Below are 21,391 nucleotides of genomic sequence, written 5' to 3' on the forward strand. Positions count from 1 at the left end.
AGAGGCCAGTTTTCATTTGGGCTCAGGGCTGATGCAGCTGATGCTCATCCTGGACACTTGGCGCTGATCTCCAGGAGAGCAGCTGTTGGCTGCAGCTCCGGAGCGGCCACAGGGGGGCGCTGTAGCGCAGCTGGATCAGGCCGCTCCGTGTGTTCTGGGAGGGGGGGGGGGGGGGGCTGAGTCTTTCTCACTGAATATAATCCCGTTCCATTCCAATCAGCGTGGGAAGGTTTCCCATCAGACATGTTTCCCTCCCCCTCTTTTTTCTGGGAAATGACGACATTTGAGGGGAAAGTTTTCTGAACACCGGGAACGTTTGGAAAACTGACCCGGGATGGATCTGATGGACTTCCAAATGAGGGGGAGAAGCCGGACCCGAGTTCCTCCAGACGAGCTGCTTTGATCTCCCAATCTCCCCTGTGATAGGAGCCTGTCTCTACACCTTGTAGCCCTAAAGCCGAACTTGCCCCCCCCTTTCTTTCCACACTGGACCTTCCTTTGAAAGTGGAGGGTTTGATTTAAAATTCCTCTTCACTGCGTGTCATGCATTTTATATGCATGGTGGGAGAGAAGAGCGGGATTGAGGGGCTCCAGCCCAAATGAACCTCGCTCTGCTGCTGATCTCCTCAGGGACTCACTCACACACTCACACTCACACACACACTCACACTCACACACACTCACACTCACACACACACACACTCACACACACACACACTCACACTCACACACACACACTCACACACTCACTCACACACACACACTCACACACACACACTCACACCTCATTTTCTTGCCCCCACTCAAGTCTTTCAACATTAGTTTTACTGCATCATGCTTTTCACCAATTCCACTAAGCAGCAAGAGAGCAGCAGCCTTTGAAGACGAGTGTGATCAGAACTGGGGGGGGGGGGGGGGGATAAACCCGGCCTGGGGGCATTTGGGTTTTAGCGGCGTGTGGAGCCGAGGAGGGAGTCTGACAAGTGCAGCGTTTGGGGACAACTTTGATGTGCGGTGCGGTGCTGATGGAGCAGGAGGCCCTGCGACGCCCCCCCCCCCCCCACACACACACACACACACAGACCCAGACCCATAATTGCGGAAGCAACACGAACCCGGACAGCAGCTGGGTGAGAAATCTGGTTTATTCGGAACAATATGATCCCGCTAGCTTATCGTGGATATAGCAGTAAACAAGAAAAAACCACAGTTGACTTTTTTAAGTGCTACAGGTTTGTTATTATAGACATGGAACAGTAACCATAGCAACCATAGTGCCTACATTCATATACGCACACACGATATTAAACTGACAGTCGTGCTGCTGGGCTGCTCATCAGCTGTTGTAGTGACACGTGCACAAACCGGACAAGAACCGACGGCGGTGGTGAAGCTACTCCTGGAATCGGAATAAAAGGTTAATACGAGTTAACTTTGGTTTCCAGCTCTAGAACGATACTGTGAATCTGTGGCAGTTTCAAGCTGAAAGTAAATATTAAATCAACAGTGTAGCAGCCTCAAGCCAAGTTAATACGACACAGAAATTCACTTTTTAAACAGTTTTTTTTTTTTTTTTTGTCGTTTTTGTTAAAATAGCAGCTGGGGAAAATGGAGCTACAGTGTGATTCCAGAGAACATAAAACATTGTTAAAGTACAGTTATAAACCTGTAATCTGGTACCTCTATAAAGAGAAAATGTGGCGTCTCTTCTGATATTTGTGTTATAAATACGATAACCTGCGTTTTTGGGGGTCAAAGTCTCTTTTTAATGCAACAAAGAATTTAAACATTTTAAATTCCACTTTTCCGAAACCAAGAACGAAACCCTGCGAAAAAAAAAGACTTTTAGACTGAAACACAGGACGAACGTCGATGAAAGAGGCTGAAGGAATCGATGAGGGGGACGGGGGACGTCTCGGGTTCTGCCGGCCCGGCCCAGGCCCAGACCCAGCAGGGTTCTGGCCCAGCCTGGGTCACCTCCCAGACCTGCGTCCTCCACCACCTGGACGCAAACAGGAGCCTCGGTGCTGGGGGGGACCGTGGTCCAGTCACAGCGGGGGGGGGACCGTGGTCCAGTCACAGCGGGGGGGCTCGACCTTCACGCCACGCACGCCACGTGCACCTGCTGCCCTGCGTGTCTTTCATCCGCGTCACTTCCATCGTACAAACTTTGAACAGCTTCCGAACACCTTGGAATTCCCATCTGAGCGTCTCCACCACCGGGGGGGGGGGTGAGTTCAAAGGTCACCGGGGCGGCTCCATTATACAGTCTGAGCAGCTGTTCTGTGCAGGAAGTCCTTTGAAGGTCGGCTCCGGGGGGGGGAGGGTAACCCGAGTCCGCGGCTCAAAATGGGGTCTTTGCTCTAACAAGCAGGCCGGCAAGCCCACTTCCTCCGTCCATTAACACCCCCCCCCCCACACCACGAAGAGGAGCCACGTGATCTGACACATGCATTGTCTATGCTAACACTTGACACTCATGCTACAGCTAATACACAAGCAGGCATTACAACCCCCCCCCCTCCCACACACACACACACACACACACACACACACCTCCCCCCTCCCCTCTGCTGCATTCAGATTAGTGTGATTACATCTTGGCTGCTTTTCTGCTCTGTTCATCTGGTTGCTTCAATTGTTTTGACTCGTCTCTGTTTTGACAAGGTGTGTGTGTGTGTGTGTGTGTGTGTGTGTGTGTGCGTGTGTGTGTGTGTGTGTGTGTGTGTGTGTGTGTTGGGGGGGCTTTGAAGACATCCAGAACTGGACGTCTGAGGGGCTGTCTCGGAGGGACAGGAGCATCTTTAAAAGCGAGAAAGGAGAAGCACGAGATGGAGGAGGAGGAAAAAAGGGGGGGCCGGAGGTGGAGGAAGGAGGAGGGGATCATTCACTTCTGTGCAAGGTACGCTCCGATGGTGAGGCTGGCGGCCCCCAGTGCAGCCACGCCGAACACCGTCTTGATGGAGGGCCAGGAGCAGCTGAAGAGCGAGTCCCTCTGTCTGTCATAGAGCTGCACAAAGGCATCCTGGGGGAGAGAGTGGGACAGACAGACAGACGGTGAATATATATTCCAGAGTGTGTTTTCAAATATTCCCGTTGTTCGGATGCTTGTTGCCGCCTGTCAAACACTCAGAAACCAGCAGAGACCACAAACTTTTCAGCATTTTCATCATGTAAATTGGGTGTTTTGACCCGTCAGGGTGGGAATCCCTTGGAAGTGTGCGTGGGGACGAGTGCGATTCAGCCCGTTTTCCAAACACATCGGCTCCCTGAGCTTCCCCACCTGCCCGCAACAGGAAACCAGACGCAGGAATCCCCAAAAGAGCCCAGCCGGAGAGCCGCGCCGGCCGCTCCAGCGTGTGGATGGAACCAGAACTCCGAGCGGGGCTCAAACACACTGTGAAAGCAGGAACAGCTGGACAGGAAGTGATGCTGCGAAGCTCCGCCCTGCGTCCCTCACGCACATTCATCTGGACCCCCAGAACACTGGGTAGGTGAACCACGGTTGAATTCCCTCCTAGCTTCCCTGCGTTGGGTCTCCTGGGATCCTATTATCATTCCATTTGAATCTGTTGGAAGGTGTGTGTTTAATCTGCCCCTGATTTAGCACCAACACAATCGGATCCCGGTGCCGCTGCTTCTTTTAAAGCGGGCTTTTGTCTCCTGGAACAAAGGGGCACAGCGGACTATAAAAAGGAGACATCCATTCTGAAGGGATGCGGGGAGACAAAGTATTTCCTGTTCCTCCTCCCTTTCCGTCCGGCAGCATTCCTGAAGCCGGACGACGTCACAGAGGAAGAAGGATCAGCATTTTCTCCTCGCTGAAGCCCTCTGGTGTCAGCAGAGCTCCTAAACCGGCGACATTCGGAACGCACAAGACTTCCTGTCGCTGCTCGGCCGGGCTAGAATCATCAGACTGAAGGCAGCGATATCCGCGCGCCGCCACGCTAATTAGGGCAACGCTAACATGCAAATTCTTTGTACAGCTGCAGCTAATTTTGCCATCTTGTCTGGAGGGGAAATCTGTGGTAATTAATTTAATTGTTGCTTCTAAAGAGCCACAAATGTTGAATTATTGTCCCGTTGCCTCCGTCTTTCACTTCCGCCGAGGCCACATCTCCGGAATTTTGATGTGAATGACCGTCGCAAGGTCGCACGGGCAGAAGAAGACCCTAATTTATGTCGCGTGTCCTCAAAAGTGTCTCAGACGGGCGACGGAGATCATCTATTCAGGCCTGAGACAAAAGTGGGCCAATTACAGTGAGAGGTTTCCAGAGTGGTGATAAATTCCACAAGGACAGGGATGGTAATAATTCCAGACTGACCCGGAGGGGAAAGCTGGGACGTGCAGACAGGAGGAACAGAGCGAGTGTGTGTGTGTGTGGGTGTGTGTGTGTGTGGGTGTGTGTGTGTCAGGTGGATGTCATGAGACCGAGCCGTGCTGGATTTGAGCTCCTGGAACTTTTCCACCCACATGTTAGCAAACAGCAGCCTGCAAAACAAACCTGAGCCACTTCCAGTGATCCACCTTCTTATTTCCTTAAGTCGGAACCTTTCTGGGACGTGAAGGACGGACGCGGAAGGTTGTCGCCAACAAAAGACTCCCAAATCCTGAACCCAGCATCTGGCAACCCAGGCAGCAGCTGGGGAACGACTCCCAGCTCGGCCCAACTCCGGGGTTTTTGTCTTTGAAGGTCACAGCTGCTGCAGGAAGCAGGAATCCGAGGGGGGGGGGGGGGGGATACCTGGCAGACAGGTTTACACACTTCCTATTCTTCTGCGCTTGTTTGGTCCCTCACATTAGAGGAGGGAGCGGCCCGGGCTGTCATGGTTACCCCTGCAGGGAGCTCGTGCACAGTTTGCTTTTCCCACCAGCAGGATGAGATTCCATCCACAAACCTCCCGCTCCCGTTTGGGACCGCTGGGCTTTTCCCGCTGTCTTAATGGGGGCAGGAAATGCCAAATATTTAGCCCCAGCGTCTTCCTCTGGCTTTCCTCCGTTCCGTGAGCTGGGCCGCTCCGGTTCAAGCCCAAGACAGAAGGACGATTATGTGGTCGGGACTGTTTTTGGGACATTTCTGTGGGCGGGCTGAAGCAGGAGAAAGGGATGTGGGTTAAAGGTCACCTTGTAATTAAAGCGCCTGTTTGTGGTTTGGCTGCTAAATTCCCCTCCGAGCTGAGCCTCTCCCTCTGCTCTCCTCATTTCCAAAGCATCCCCACCGTAACATACTATACATTAATGTATACACCCACCCCCCACCCCCCAACGCTTCTGCCCCGCTTTGATTCTCTAATGAGCTTCTTGCACTTTTCGTAGCAGCTAATTAAAGTCAAACAGAACTCCTCTTTCCTGTCCAGAGGGGAGTAAACAAGCTTCCTGGGAAAACTGCTGGGGAAGCACCAAGCTCTCGGCTCCGTACCCAGAAAACAGAGACGGGACGCAGGTCTCATCTGGCGACAAGGTCGGGTCCTCTGACGTCTCTGGGGAGTCGTCCGCCGACTCGCCCGCCAACAATGCGATGACTGAGGCGCTCGTTACCTGCTGAATCCGCCCGTGTCAGCAGCGAGCAGACGGCGCCGCGTCCTCTCCTGCACCGGGACAATAATGCAATCGCCTGAAAGAGCCCCCTCCCCGCCCGCCGGTGTCAACCCGGCTCCACAAATATGGAAAAATGTAGCCATTAAATGCACAAACGCTGGTGCCTGCGGAGCACCCTCAACCCAAAACTCCCATCCAGATGAATTGACTATTAATGAGACCACAAACCGGAATTGATTCAGCTCCAAAATGTCTTTTTCCTATTTCTTATTGACAAATCAGACCATTGTTTGACTAAAACAATAGAAGATCATTTATTCCTGTTTCAGCCTCTTTCCTGGAAGTCAACCGGACGCTGAAGGCTCATAAATATTCAAAACAGCCGCTTCCACTGGAACATGAGACGTGATCGCCGCCCGCGCCCCTCGCGAGGCTCCGCCTCTTTGATTGTCCCCGCGCTCCATTGTGCCAGGCGCCGCAGGAACGGGCGCCGTAACTCAACACAAGCGTCTTTGGCCTCGTTAGGGATGATCGACGGCCGTTGCTCCTCCCGATCCGATGGTTTCACCTTGACGTGTCCTTGCCGGAGCGTCGCTCCAGCTCCTAGCGCCGAGCTAGCGTCAGCCAAACACAGGTGACCCTGCAGGTGCCTGCGCACGTCTCCGGGACGCTGCATCATTCAGCCACATCTGCGCGTGCACAAGGCTTCAGGACAACAGTAACTACACCAGGCAGCCCCCACAGCTCACCCCCCCCCCCCGACCTTGAAAGCTATTTCAGCCTCCGTAAATGAATCCAACAACCTTGGGAGACGCCAGGACCTGGCGCAGTAGCTTCCTTAAACACATATCACAGAGACAGGAAGTCTGCCTGGCTCCTCTGAAGGATGGAAGAGCCGGGCCCATCGCCCCCCCCACGTGACAACACCCCGAATGGACAAAAGCAGCGTAGCTGTGCTGCTATAAATACCCACCTTCCTGCACGCTCGGCGTCATGGAAGGAGCCCGGTCGCTGCTGCCGCCACTCCGGCCGGTTAAATGGTCCGTGGTGACGTGAGAGGAGGGGGGGGGGGCTGAGTCACTAGTGGGGGCTGATGTGTTTGGAGAGCATTAAAGCAGCCTTGAGTGGCTTTCCAGCGAAGACAGGATGTCTCCGGCCGGGGTGTCTCATGGCCTCGTGCGCGGCTGTGACGCGCCTGCGGCTACGTGAGCCCTGCTGGCCTGTGAGAGCCTCATCAATGCGGCGCCTTATCTGCCGCCATCGAGCTAAACTCTTGGCTTGTTTTGCTCTCGTTCCGCCCTCAGGAATGCGGATAAACAGCCGAGTTCTGAACCACGAGCTCCGTCTGTGGTACCGCAAACACGCAGAGGTGGGAGGGAAAAACACCACGCTGGTGAGTCACCAGGTTTACGTTAATGATTAGACATTCCAAACGGCTCTTTCAGCTTTAAATAAAGCTTTGTGCCTCCGTAGGTGAGGCCGTGCCCGATTGGCACAGATAGAGATTCCCGCCGTAGACTGTGGGAACCTGAAGATTCTCCGGTGGCCTGTTGCTTCTCCTGAAACAAGCGGAGCCCACGGGAGGCGCTCACTTCCTGTCACAGGGTAGCGCGCTGCTGCAGGCCCTGAAAGTGCCGACGAGTGACCTCCCAAGACCTTGAGACCACACAAGCTCCGTGTCAAAGGCGCGGGAGCTGAAAATAGACGGCCGTCTGAGCCAAAAAAGGGGATTATGGTTGACAGGAAAAGACGTGCGGGAGCTCCTGCAGCGTTTGAATGCGCCCGCTGACCCTCCTGGATCCTGTCGGAGCCAAAAGTTGCTGGGTTTTTTGTTCCGTGACTGCGGCCTGAAGTGTTTTTAACAGAAGGAGCGTCTGTCTCTGTAAAAGAGCTGACAGATCGGGCCAAGTTAAGTCACTTCCTGTGTCAGCTGCTGTGGGATGACATCACCGTCTGGTTTGAGACTATAGCTTCTCTGTGGTAACGCAAAATCACAGCCTCTGTGTGGGTAGCTGGGGGGAGCGTAGCGACAAGCCAAACATGCAGTCATACCAACACCACGGAGAAAGGGAGGAGGCCGCCGCCTCGGAAGGCCACGGTTGGCTGGACGCTGTAACTAAGAGCTTTCTGTTTGTTTGGAAACATTAGCAGACTCCTAAATCTCGGCTCCCAGAGCATGGAAAGGCAGCAGGAGGGCCGCTTCCGTCCTCCAGGTGAATCAATCACGCAGGAGGAATGAGCGGAACATCAAAGGGCAGAGCGAGGCTCCAGAAAGTGCTCTCAGTTGTGGCAACAGCGGCGCGCACGTGATCGGGCCGCAGCGCCGGGGTGCAGGGGTGTAGGCAGGTCAAAGGAAAGGCCGGGGTCGGCGCTCGTTCCTGGGAGCAGAGCTCGCTCCCAAACTGGGTCGATGAGGGAACTTTAGCAGGAGGAAGCGACCAGAGGAAACTCTGAGCCGATTCAAAGTCTCTGTTGCGTCTTAGCAACAGCAAAACACGACGCTGCTCTGGCAGGATGAAGGAAACACAAAACTTCTCCGTCCCACGGATGATGTCATCCTAAAGTGGGGGGAGGAGGGAATAGCGCTACGCAATGGAACAGCCTCCATCTCGCTGTGTGTACTGAAAACAACCCGGGTTCTGACTGCCCTCCGTCCCCTCTTCTCTGGGAATGTTGGAAGGATCAGAGAGAAGAATGAGAGGAATGCATTGAAGTGGCCAAACAAACAACTGCCCTGTGTTCCAGAGGCCCAGGATGGGATGGAACCAGCCCGGAGACGGGCCTCTGCTCTGCTCTGCTCTGCTCTGCTCTGCTCTGCTCTGCTCTGCTCTGCTCTGCTCTGCTCTGCTCTGCTCTGCTCTGCTCTGCTCTGCTCTGCTCCTTTATGACATCACGCAGCATTTACATGTGACACGAGCTACATGTGGTCAGAAGCTACGAGGAAACGATCAGTTCCGCATTCTCTGCCTGACAGAACGCTAATAACGCCTCCAGAGCGAGATTATTAGCGTTATTAGTGCTACTGGGGTGCCGGGCTCTGATCCGAGGGCAGCTTCTGCTGTGTGACACCCACGTGGGTGTTTTGACTAAAACGTTCCTGCTGCTTTCAGTCAGCAGATAGATCAGCTGAGGCTCAGATGATTGTCAGGTCAGATGACTCCAACGAGCAACTTTGCTCCAGAAATTTCCCGGGAGTGAGCTAATCCACCGCTGCGCCGCGCCGCTAACATCTGAAAACGTTCCGCCTCTCTGGTCTGGCGGCTCCGGCAGCTGGAGCTTTTTTCCATCCACGTGATTTTCCAGGAATTATCCCGGTGGTCTCGGGCCTGCCGTGAGAGAATAGTGGCCATTTCTGACTCTGCGCACCTTCTGAGCTCTTTTAGCTTCACCCCCTGATCAAAGCGGGGGCCGTTCCACCTCCCACTCCCTCCTGGAAGGAACGGCAGGAAATTTAATGCCAGTGAAGGTCAGGAGATACGAGGGCCGGGGTTGGGTGGTATCAGAAAATGAGTTTACATGAAAAAGTCAGAATCGGAGATAGTTTTTGGCTGAATTAAACATTAAATAATGTACCCCCCCCCACACACACACACACACACTGATTGTCAAAGACAAATGAAACTTTATAGGTCGAGTTAATTAAACTTGTAGTGGTTGGTTCTTCCAACCGGAGTCGTCTAGACAGCTTTAACTGGCTCTATAAAGCGGAATGACGAGTGTCGGAATGACGACTGACGGAACTCGGGCTGCATCATTGACGTCTTTAGAACACACCAAAACAGGAAGCAACAAAAAGAATCCCTGTCAGATTCTGCTTTGAAGTCCACGCCATCATGGTAAAGACAGACCAACAGCCAATTAGAGCCACGATGCTCCTGGTGGACCTCCAGAACTCAGGAGGTTCCCGGAGCAACAGAAGCCTGGAACGCAGCCTCGAGACAGCTTTCATCTCCCAGACGTGACGGGCGCGTCGGGAACGTGGCGAGATCAGACCCCTGCACGGTGAATCTTAATAAACCACCTTCACGTGCACGTGCACGTGCACGTGCCAGGGTGGGGTTTGAGTGTTAACTGAGTCTCTGCCCGCAGATACCAGAGCATCCCATCGGAAACGCTCAATCGATGCCAAACAGGATATCAAAGTGATATCCGAGCGATGGCTGACCTCACCCGGCGTCCCCTGGAATGGATCCGGTTTCCCGTTTGTTCCCAGACCTTTATGGTGGACTTGGACCCGTCTGCTGGACCCGTCTGCTGGACCTGAGGACACTCAACCTCTCAGAGTCAGTGACAGACGGCCGCTGGTTAATGGCCAGTGCTGTGGCTGCGACTGGGAAATCCCACCGGAACTGGTGTGTGTGTGTGTGTGTGTGTGTGCGTGTGTGTGTGTGTGTGTGTGTTTTAAGGCTAAATGGCACAGCTAACAGGAAGCTACGCACCCCGGGGCCATCTGCTCCCTGCCTCGGCTCACATGTCACCCTGTGACAACACAGCATTATTGATTCACACCACCACATCCGCTTCATGCTGATGTGCCACTCTGTGTGTGTGTGTGTGTGTGTGTGCGCGTGTGCGCGCGCGTGTGTGTGCACAGCCATTTTGTGAACAGCAAATACTGATTTGCACCAGTACATCCGCTTTTGTGTTTGCTCGCTTGCGTGTGTGTAAATATATCGTGGATCTTAATCGCTGGACCGACCCTCAGGTGGGGCAGATGGGAAAGCCCCATCCCTGGAGGGGGGGGGGGGGGGTTCTATGTGGGTTTGGGATGGGGAGACACTCAAATTAATAAACCCATTTAAATACAAGCTGTTTGAGGCTTCAACGTTTGCTAGCGCTGATCGTGCGCTAGCGTCATTTGACTGCAGTTGTGGCTTTTGCGGCTCAGGAAATTAGCTGGAAATATTAAATCTTTTAAACCCCTTTTGGGAGTTTTGCACCCCAAAATATCCTTGGCAGCCAGACAGCGGGAGGAGCCGTTTAACCTTGCCCCATATCGATCTGTCGCGCGCTTGAAAAGATGCGCCGACGGCAAAGTCAACCGGTGTCTCCGCGGGCCCCTCGTCCTCCCGCTCCCCCTCTGACAGAAAAGGTGAAATTCTCTTTTCATGAGTCTTTTCTGAAAGGAGAGTTTTCCACGTAGATGATCCGCCTTCAGGGTCGGCGCCGTGTGCAACGTGACAACGGTGGACCCGTCTATATTTAGAGGCCTCTCACGTGTCCCTGCATCTTTCAGTAATCGGGACGTTACCTGACACTGAGCCAGGTCCGCAGCATCGGGGTTCTAATTTAAGGGGATGCGTTTGGACCCGGCGTTCCCGTCTACTGTTCCATTCCGGCTCCTCAGAGCAGGGAAACAGCCTGTCGGAGTGACTCAAGAAACAACGGCGCGGCTGTTTTCAGAGGCCTGGAAGACTGAATAAACAAATAAAAACCGCAGACACGTCAGCATGCAAACAGCCCGCGGCAGTTCCGGAACCAGGCCTGCTCAGCTGACTGGATGGTCCAGGAACAGAATCACCCACACCCCTCGCTGGCGGCTCAGGAAAGCAACACCCATGCTGTCGCCATTATTTACTCAATGTTCTTTCCTCTCCACATTCCTCCGGGAAGGCCGGGAATCAGCACACCGGACAAGGTGGAGGGTCCCCGGGGGCCCGGCGGGGCCGTAGGAACGGCGCCGGGAGCTAATCATCCTCGGTCTCTCCAGCTGCACCCAAGCGTGCACATCAGTATGTGCAGAATGTTTGGGAACAGCGATCCAGCTGGACGCCTGGCCCGGCATTCCAGGGCCCAGCACGATAACAGTCCTTTGTGAGGGGGGGGGGTTTCTGGGGCCTCTGCTGTCAGAGACCTTCACATTTCCAGAGCTGACCACATTTTCTGTGCTGTTTGGTGGCGCCGCTGAAGCTAAACGTGCTGGTAAAGCTCCTCTGTTGGGCCGGGCCTCTCCGTGGGTTTGGGTTTGGCCCCTCCCTGCAGCGCCTGGGGATGGAGGCTGTCTGTGATTGGCCGGCGGTGTGGCTCACCTGCGGCTCATTTGCAATCACCTCCTCTATTTAAACCCACCTGGGAGCGGCGCCCGGCGCCAGGTGCTTATTTTCTTAACCTGCGCTGTGGCACTGGGGTTTTTGGGTCCTTTAGAGGTTCAAGTTTTCCTGAAGCTTGAGTCTCTGCAGTTGGGATTCAAAGCTGTTCCGGTCTCCTCACACAACCAGAACACGGTGCACGTGAGCTGGCAGCGCACGGCGGCGGGGCACAGGCAGATGTTTTCCACATGTGTCGTCCCGCACGGCCAGAAACTGACCCCAGAAGATTCATGGTCTTTTCATCTGCACCACCTTCACTGGGGGGGGGGGTATTGGAGCAATTCCACATGCAGGAAGGAAAGAATGTGGTGGACGCTCCAGGTCCAGGGAATGTTGCTCAGGCTACAGCTGTACGTTGACGGTGGCAGATGGCGAGCGTTGGACGCCCGAGCAGCATAAGGGCTACAGCATGTGGGGGGGGCGGGTTCACTGGCCACACTGAGCTCATTTGTGGTGCAGCAGATTCCAAACTGAGGAATCACATCAGCAAAAACTTCTTTTAATCAAACTGTTTACTGGAAATGGAACAGGAGTGTGGCGAGCCTCGTCAACGTGTGGAAGGGAAGCGTTTCAGGCTGGTCGGTGACTCACGGCTCGATAAAATGTGGAATTCTCCGCTTTACTTTCCGTTTCACTGCCGTCAGTTTTGTTATGAGAACAGTTCAAAAGCAAAAGTCCCAGAGACTTCCCGAATCGGCGGCGCTAGCGAAGACACAAATTGGACCCAAGTAATGCAGGAGTGAGTCGGGGTTCAGTCATTCCCTCCTTTGTGCCGCCGAGACGTCACCGATATGGAGATTAATGACTTCCCTGTCATTCCCGATCCCGTCAACCCACCCAACCATCCTGCAGCCTAACAGGGACTCCCCCACAGGATGGCCCCACCCAGGCTGCTTTACATTGTTCCTCAGCACAAACACACGCACGTAACATGCAGACGAAAACACATTTAACCAGCTGCTAATGCAAAGATTTTCATTTGAGCTTCTATGAGAAATGCCACATCTACATGCTAGCAGCTAACGAGTACACGCTAGCATGCTGATAGCGCTGATCTGAAACAGGTGTGTTCCCCATCACTGCCGGGCTTCAGGTGCTGAAGATCACCCGCTAAACGCAGCAAACCCAGAGCACAGCCAAGGCCTCCAGAAGCACCTTGGGATTTGGAATCAACCAGAAATATTTGCCGAATGATGCGGGCGCTCTCTGGAACGTCATCAAACAAACACAGAGGTGTAGGGTTGCACCGATCGGGCAATCGATCGTCAATAGTGCCGACTAAATAATCACGGGGACCATTTCTGAGAAGCCTCACCTTTAAATACCTTCTGGGTTTCCGTTCCAAAGTTGCGAAACTGCTGTTTTTCTCTATTTTTTCACGACGCCCCCCCCCCGCCAGTCTGAGGTCAAGCGCGTATTTTCGGACGTCGGCCACCGCCTGCGGTATTCGCCGCGGGGGCGAGCGGATAAACAACGGTGCGCCGCGCTGCCACCTCGACGCAATCGCGGCTGCAATTTCTGCCCCCACAAAGCCCGAACTCACACAGGTGGAGAAAGCGGCGTGTCGGAGACAATGAAAGGACACGGGTTTACATCCCCGGCGTGGGCAGGAGGCGCTGCCGAGCGGAAGCCGCTTCGCCCACGGTCGGGGCTTTTTGCAGATACAGTAACCGGTTTGTTATTTCCAAAAGGAGGGTTTAGTTAAACTAAAAGTGTATTTGACTCACCGCTGATGCCTAGACTCAACAAAGATTAGCGGGCACTCCTAATTTGGCCTGGACTGGTCTCAAAAGCAACAGGAAGCAGAGGGCAGCTGATAGAAACGCCACCCTGGCACGGACAAATGTCAGATAGCTTGATTAGCTCCCATGTTTGTTTTAAAGGTGGCGGAAACACCCTGAGCCCACGATGGACAGGGAAGCAACAAAACACTTGCACAAGCCCGAATGTGCACGTGAGGCCGTGTTTATTCGCCCTCGTCGGGTAATGGAAGCAGTAAACACAATCAACGCCTGCGTCCGTCAGCAGAGGAGTTCCGGGTCAGAAAGTGCTGGCGTGCAGCTAACGGAGCGTCTCCCAATTCCCGTGTTAATCTGGGAAAACGGGAGCGACGCCTCCGGTCGTGACCTCTGGCCCCGTGCTGACACAGAGAGCAGGTGACTCCGCTTCCCTTCGCTTTGCATCTCATCTGCCTGCTGCACGCTCGCGCGTCCCCACGTGACGGAGGACTGGAGCCAGCCTGAGCCTGAGCCTGAGCCTGAGCGGGCCGGGACCATCACAGCCCACGAGAGCCCCCCCCCCCCCCCCCCCGCTTCACACCTTTATTCAAACAGACAGTTCCTCGTCGTGCACGTGCGGCGAGGCAGAGGAGATACGCAGGATGGTCTGAAGCCCCTTCTCCACATGTCATAATCGTGGCGTCAGTAACCGGAGAGGATGGAACTGGCGCCTGCAGCCGGGGGCAGAGGCAAAGCTCCGTCTGCGGCGTCGGTTATTAAATGTCAGCTCAACTGAAACACCAACACACACGTCTGGAAATCCCCCACCTGAAGGGCACACAAATAAACACGCGGGCGGCGGTTACACCTGCGTCGGAGGTGTTTGCTCCTCCTGCTCGCGTGGGACCGTTTGGGTCGTAACGACCCAAAATGGAAACATATGCCTCTAAATAATCCAGAATAATCCTCGGGATTAAAAGGCACGCTGCCTCCCTCTCTGGCTCTGAAGTGGGTGCAGAGCAGTCGGGACGCACTCGTCTCCTCCCAGCTGGAAAACACAGACTAGGATGACCTACATTATTGCAGAGTGGGCACGCGGCTCCGCGGGCCCCCCCAGCCCCGCCGGCCCCCCCAGCCCCGCCGGCCCCGCCAGCTCCGAGGCACGAGGCTGCAGCAGCAGACAGGAGAGCTCCAGCCTCCCGTGTGCACACAGTTATTAGCACCGTAGGTGCAGATTAGCATTCTGTGTTCCTGGAGGCCTGCCCCCCACCCCCCCACCCCCGCCTTTGATATGTGCCACAACCTGCCACCTCCAGGGGGCAAGGCGGACTCAAGGGGAATGTTAAATGGTCCTTCCCTTTGAGATGAAATGTTCACATATGAATCATTGATGACCACGGCAACGCACGTTACCCTGATCCCGATCGCCTCTGGCCAAGATAACCCAGCAACAAAAACGTTAGCTTCTCATTAAGCGCACCTCTGCTAATTAGAGGCTAATTTATGGCAGCTTGGCTTAATAGACTCAGAGGGGGCAGAAGAGGGTTCAAATGTAATAGTGCTGCTTTTAACTCCGTGTCTGCAGGAATGGGTGCAGTCGTGCCTCCGTATTAAGGCCTTAAGTTTGCGTGTCAGTCACGTGTGCAGAGAACAACCCTGATCTCTGACCAACCACCCGAGGCCTCAACCTGACATGAACGTCCTGGCTTTACTGACATGTGTCTGGATCATCTGCATCGCGACACAAACATGGCGCCGATGTTTTAGAACAAGAAGCCTTTTCTTTCGCATTAAGTTGATTTGGCCCGCTCTGATCACCTTTTCAAACTCGCCCTCCTCTCGGTGACAGCTGCGTGGCCACTGGCCCTCAGCGTAGGGGGGTGTGCCCCCGGACGCGACGGGATTGGTCGGGCGAGTTTGACAGCCAGCCACGAGGGCCAATCGGAGCGAGACTCGGCGCTGCCATCTCGAGCGCTCGCTGCGTCGCGCGTAATGGGCGCAAGCAGAGATCGGGTTCGATGGAGGCTCGTCTGAGTTTGGACACTCTTTTAGTCTGATTCGCCTGTTCGGATTCGAGATGAGTGTGAGAAAAATGGCACAGTAAAAGCTCCTGAAAGGAGGACTCGCGCGCGCGTCCTCGGAGCACACATCTGCGGCGACACTGAATCACACCTACCCATCCCCCGTTATCTTGTATCCAGCTGTTCAGGGACCCATTTAAATATTCCGTCATCCACTCCGCGATGTTGTCCACCTGCGGGCTCATCTCCTCCTTGGCCGCGCACTCCGCGCACACCGCGCCTCCGAACTCGAAGAAAGCGATAATCCGGCCCCAGTTCACCCCGTCCCGAAACAGTTCGTCTATCACCTCCGCGAACCTCCTCTGCGCCGTGGTGGAGCTGAGATAGAGCTGGCGCGACATCTCCGTGAAGTCCGGCTGGTACAACCTCTCAAGTTCGTCCCCAGCCTCGCGCAGGACCCTGTGGATGGCGGCGTGCTGGTCGGACGCGGGGGGCTCTTTGCAGGGGTGGGAGATGCTCCCGCGGTCGCGGTCGGGCCCGGTGCCGGCCTCGTGACACCGGCGGACCAAAGTCGGTGCGGGGGCAACAACCGAGCCGTTATTTGCTGCGTTTTCGTCCTGGACATCCTCAAAGCTCCACGCGAAGCCGCGCTTGGACAGTTTATGGCAGATATAGTTTTCCACAATGTCGCGATTGCACTCCCTCTCCATCCCGACTTGATTTGGCACTTTATATAAACGTATGGAACGCGTCCCCTAAATGATCCACATCGTCATCGACCGACCGCGCTGTAACGCACAGCAGGCGCGTCGCCAAAACTCGGTAATGTTGGGAAATTAAAGTCAGCGTTAATCCCACACAGGAGGCGAATGCCTCAGGAGATGAAGACGCCCCGTGCGGAAAAACGTCTCAAAAGTCCCCAAACATTTGATTCCGTGCCGATATCGCTCTTTAAATCCCGGGTTTGAGGAGGGCAACCTTCTCTTTGCGTAGAAATCCAGTATGCGGAAGAGGCTGGAGTAGTGGCGATCTGCCTGCGCACATCAGCCAGACGCGGAGGCGATGCGGAAAAAAAAAAACATGAATGAAGGCCAAAGTTGGACGCGCCTGGACGGGCCGTCAACTGATTCCGCGGCGTTTACGCGAAGCGAAGCGCACGACCGTGAGCCAGACGAGGTCGGACCGAGCGCCCGTCTCCGAGGTTCCTCCCGCAGCTCGGCGCTCCCCCGCAGTTGGCCACGCACTGTTGGTGAGGTAGTTTCTGACGTCAACTTTACAAAGTAATTCCTGTGGCGAAGCTCAGGGACCCGCAGGCAGGCCGTCACCGCGCTGCGACCGAGCCGGGCGTCTGGGCTCGTGGCTGGGACCGAACCGTCGAGGGGAGGCGACGGACCGGGAAAGTTCGGCAGAATGTGGGTGAAAAGATCCCGTTTCCAGCAGGGGAAGACGGGCACATCCCGTTCTTTGATGTGGTTGAGCCACCCCCTTGTGGTTGAAGATCAAACCTCCGGAAAAACCTGCAGAATCTGGCCCAGTTTACCCGCCCGTGTCCGTGCGTGGAGCACGCACAGCAACTTAAATCACCCCCCCCAACACAAAGAACCGGAAAGAAGAACTGTTGTCATTCTAGTTTTTATTGAATCATGTAAGAAAATAAGACAGAGAAATAATCCACCTCACATTTTCCTTCCATGGCACACGAGGTGAAGGTGTCCAGAACGTTTGTTTGGCAGAAGAACAAAGAAAGAGCAAAGACGGGACCGTCGTCTGACCTGTGACCATGTCACGACAGAAGAAACGCACGAGGAGTCGCGCAACCGAAGATCTTAACCAGGTGTTTCTGAACGTGAGTGCAGGCTTCAGTTGCATAGCTTAAAGGCTAAAAGCAAAGGTGACAGAACTGTTGATGCGAGCTACATGTGATGCTGCCTCGTGCTAGAAGATGGCAGCGGGTGTCACGACCATGAGAAGCTCTCCAATGTCAACCAATGTCAAATGAGAACATCATCCAACGCGTCCATTCTCACTTTCATGTGTTGGGTTTCAGTAAGGCTTCGATTTGTCAGGGGAAAACACGTAGAAACAGCTGGTATTTCACACCAAAACGAGCCCAGCGGGCGGTAACCTCCACGTGGGCGGGGCCACGTGGTTGGGCAGACGGCGCCGACCTTACGGCTTCATCGGTAGTCGCGTCTTAAGGCGAGGGATGGCGCCCGCGGTTGTGATTGACGCAGATCAACACAGCAGCGACATTTTAATATTAATCTCAAACATATTGCATTTACAGAGACTGTCCAAACACGTTTTGGCATTCAGATCTGGTGTTTGGAAAGAAGAATCCTGCCGTCTGATTTGTACATTCTCCCCGTTAGCAACAGGCCGAAGGAAGACTGGCAAAATACTGGAACGTTCCCCTCACGTCACAAAACACGGAAAAACCGACCAAAACACGGGAATTACAAGACAGCAACCGGGAGGGAACCTCAACATGACGAGAGCTAGAAAATCTGAAAGGTTCAGGACAGTGAGACAGCAGGGGGACCGGGACCACCGCCTCCATGTTGGCTCCTCCACGCTTTTGGCCTGTCGTAAGACGACTCTCTAGCGCCCCCGCCAGGCCGCGCGGGGAACCGCTTGAACCAGCAAGCGTCCCCGACCGGACTCCATCAGTTCTGGACCGAACTCCGAGACAGAACTGGACGTAAACATTAACGTTCATGCATTTGGTGAAAGGAAACGTTTGCATTTTCCTTAGCGAGTGTAGAAGTGAATGGCTTTAATCTCCCCAGAGGCTGGCTCAGTCACAGCAGTCACACGTGCACCACTCAGCCCCCCCCCCACCCCTAATTCGTGGGCGCCGTTTTACGCAAATGTTTCTGCAGTAAAAAAAAATAAAAGCAAACAATGGAAATCAGCAGGTGAGCCCAGGTGGCGCCTGTTCTGGCGCCGCTCCGGGCCTGGTCCGAACATTAAAGTTATTCAGTCAGACGGAGGCTTTGCCTGCAAAGACTCCTGCGTTGGGGGGGGGGGGGGGGGTCGTCTGAAATAGAATTCTCAAAATGTTACAGATTTCCAAAGCAGAACCAGCTTCAAAGCAGGCTGAGGGATGTTGCGTCTGCCCCCAGGCCTTAAAGTAAGGCCGCCCCTGCAGAGAGGAGCAGGTGGACACGTTAAAGTCACTGGAATGTTGTGAGAGGAAAACCGACACCGCCGGGGGGGGGCCGGAGGCTTTACATCAGCAGACAAGCGAACAGTAAACATCTGCCACAATTTAGAGGACATCAGGAATGCGTTCAAAGACTGCCCCCCCCTCCCACCTATAGTTGTGCACTAACTGAGTGGCTGGACGAGGGTACCGAGGGAGGGGGGGGGCGCCGGCCAAGGCGGCTGCTACTCCCGCTTGTCGGCTGCTTTGGACTGCTCCCTCTGGATCATGCAGCGCCGCACGATGCTGTCGAAACTCCCCAGGTAGAAGAGCGCGATGGTGCGGAACAACCCCATGGTCACGATCTGCGCGGGAGAAAACGCCGCCCGTCAATGGCGAGGGAAAAGTCAAACGGGATGTGCCGGCTGGTACCTGCTGGAGCCCTTCCGTGATGGAGGTGACGGGCGACATCCCGCAGGTGACGGCTGCCAACATGTAACCGTCGGGCCCCACGGAGCTGTTGAAGTTCCCCTGCTGCGGGTCAGAAAACACGGCTCAGCACGCACGCACGAGCACGCACGAGCACGCACCAGGCTCACAGATCAGCTCGTTCACTCGCTCATTCCCGTCTCACCACTGCATCCCGAACTATGACTTTGGCCACTTGGTCCGGCTGGCAAACTCCGGAAGTCTCGGAGATTAACTTGGTCTCTAGAGGCTGAGAACGGAGAGCAAAGGAGAACCGTTCCAGAAGGGAGCAGAAGAGGATTGGAGGGCGAGGAAAACCAGAGTTTACCTTTGTCCTGTTTTCCTCGGCTAATCCAGGAGTGTCGGTATCAGGAGGATAGGCAACGGTCACATAAATGTTGTATGGCTTTATCTAGGGGAGAGAAACACCGGCTGGGTTTAGAGTGGTCCCCCTGGTGCCACTTCCTCACGGATCAACATCGGAGCAGCTCAGGCTCACCTCCATCTGCAAAGATTCCGCCAAACCACGCAGGGCAAACTTGGATGGGGAGTAGGCGGTGTAGCCGAACAGGCCGATCTGGCCGGCCTGGGAGGACACGAACATGATGCGGCCCATCCTGCGCTCCTTCATGGTGGTTATGACAGCCCGGGTGGGGTAAACGCTGCCCAGATAGTTCACCTCCATCAGTTTCTGCCAGGAACAGACGGAGAAGCACAACCCACTGACGTCCGAAGGGAAAAACGATTTGTATTGGTTCAAAACTGTTTCTGTACTGTTCAGATGTTATGGAGAGCGACTACCAAGGCCACGCAGCCAGTAGCTTACTCTGAAATTGTCAACTTCCACGTCCTCAAATTTTCCCGACAGGGACGTTCCGGCACAGTTCACCAGCATATCCACTGGTCCCAGCTTCTCCTGGGCCTGCGTGTGAAAACACCAGTTCAGTGCTTGAACTCAACGCTTCCACAGTTCGTTACAATGGCCTCGCAAAGCTAACTTCACCTGTTTGAGGACACTTTCCACTTCGTGATAGTCGCTGGAGACGTCCACCGACGTGCAGACCACCACCTAAATTAGAACACAAAGGCTTTTAGGTCGAAATTATGACACAGTGAAGTCAAGACCTTCGATCGGAACCATACCTGTTTGTCATTAATGGCAAATTTCTCCACTTCTTTCTTTGCTTGCAGCAATTTAGCCTAAGTAGGGAAGCACACGTACAGTCTGATGCAAAGACCGAACTACAGGAGTGAATTAAACCAACACATAATTCAGGTGGGACACAGAAATGTGACTGGATCTCTCCTCCGTCCGGCGTCCACCGACCTCGTCCCGTGCCACTAACGTGATGAACGCTCCTTGTCTGTAGCACTCGACTGCAATCGCCTTCCCGATCCCACTGGAGCCTCCGGTCACCTTGAAGTTTAAACAGAACAATTACCAAAATACCAAGTGATCAGTCATTGAATTGTATGTTTCCAAACTGCAGTGGTACACCCAGTAACGTGACGTGGTAACAACACATCTAACTGCATCCATTATGTATCCCTGAGTAAAATAATTCTTGTTTTATGACATTGATTTCCAGTGGGTTAAAAGTCAGTGGGCGTGTCTGACACATTCCACACCAGCAAAACAACACACAGCGATGCTTTTCTTCACCATTCAAAGTGCAAACTTCCAGCTAACCTGGTCAGCGCTGAAGCGACTGGTTAGTATTGGACTAGGTAAACTGGAGGTCTTAGCTCCCCGGGCTAGCCGCGCAGCATTAGCGCCCCACTCACCACAACGTGGGCCCCGTTCAGTTTCAGAGGTTTGGGGCTGATCAGGGGCGATATCATGTACAACAGCAGCACGAAGGCGACCACGAAGGCGGCGACGACGAGCAGCATCGTGAACGGCAAGAGGAGCCACCAGGAGTTGATGAAGAGCCAATCCGCGACCGTCGAGCTCAAGCCTTCGTCAGCGGACATGGGGGAAACCGGGTAGTCTTTAGCTTGTTTGCTAACTAGCGGGCCAACTCCGGGGGTCCAATAACGAGACTCGGAGGCAGGCGGCGGCCCTCGGCGGGGGTGGTGAAACACGGACGCCGGGGGAGGAGCGGTTCGACGGGGTTTTTCGGCGAGGCGGGAACGTGTAGGGTGGAAAAAACGTCGCCTCGGTGGACTTTAGCACCCCGTGACAAAGCACAGTCTCTATTAACCAAAACAAATCGAACTATCCACCTTAAATGGACTCCTTCTGGTGGAATCTGGTACTTGTAGTTTTAAACTCGAATACATCTTCTGTGGAAAGCCGACGTCATTAACATAAACAAACAGCAATTCCCACAATGCAACGCTCCACACACCCCTCGTTCGAGGAGGAAATTCACAGGCGCTCCTTAATTTAGGATTAGGAGAGGTGTCTC

At 54.4% G+C, this 21,391-nt stretch overlaps 2 protein-coding genes across 2 annotated transcripts; both read right to left on the reverse strand.

Moving 5' to 3' along the window:
• Positions 1–1,127: 1,127 nt before the first annotated feature.
• Positions 1,128–16,865, reverse strand: bcl2b (BCL2 apoptosis regulator b). Its single transcript, XM_029830403.1, has 2 exons — positions 15,523–16,865; positions 1,128–3,025 (listed from the first exon to the last, which is right to left on the reverse strand). Exons 1-2 carry the CDS (start codon positions 16,075–16,077, stop codon positions 2,888–2,890), a joined length of 693 nt encoding a protein of 230 aa, XP_029686263.1. The 5' UTR covers positions 16,078–16,865; the 3' UTR covers positions 1,128–2,887.
• A 118-nt stretch (positions 16,866–16,983) lies between these two features.
• Positions 16,984–21,217, reverse strand: kdsr (3-ketodihydrosphingosine reductase). The gene is made up of 10 exons (XM_003977596.3): positions 20,766–21,217; positions 20,308–20,397; positions 20,124–20,180; positions 19,984–20,049; positions 19,807–19,902; positions 19,480–19,671; positions 19,309–19,392; positions 19,147–19,230; positions 18,945–19,046; positions 16,984–18,877 (listed from the first exon to the last, which is right to left on the reverse strand). Exons 1-10 carry the CDS (start codon positions 20,952–20,954, stop codon positions 18,758–18,760), a joined length of 1,080 nt encoding a protein of 359 aa, XP_003977645.2. The 5' UTR covers positions 20,955–21,217; the 3' UTR covers positions 16,984–18,757.
• Between the last annotated feature and the right edge of the window lie 174 nt (positions 21,218–21,391).

The sequence above is a fragment of the Takifugu rubripes genome, chromosome 22, assembly GCF_901000725.2.
Source record: "Takifugu rubripes chromosome 22, fTakRub1.2, whole genome shotgun sequence".
NCBI lineage: Eukaryota > Metazoa > Chordata > Actinopteri > Tetraodontiformes > Tetraodontidae > Takifugu > Takifugu rubripes.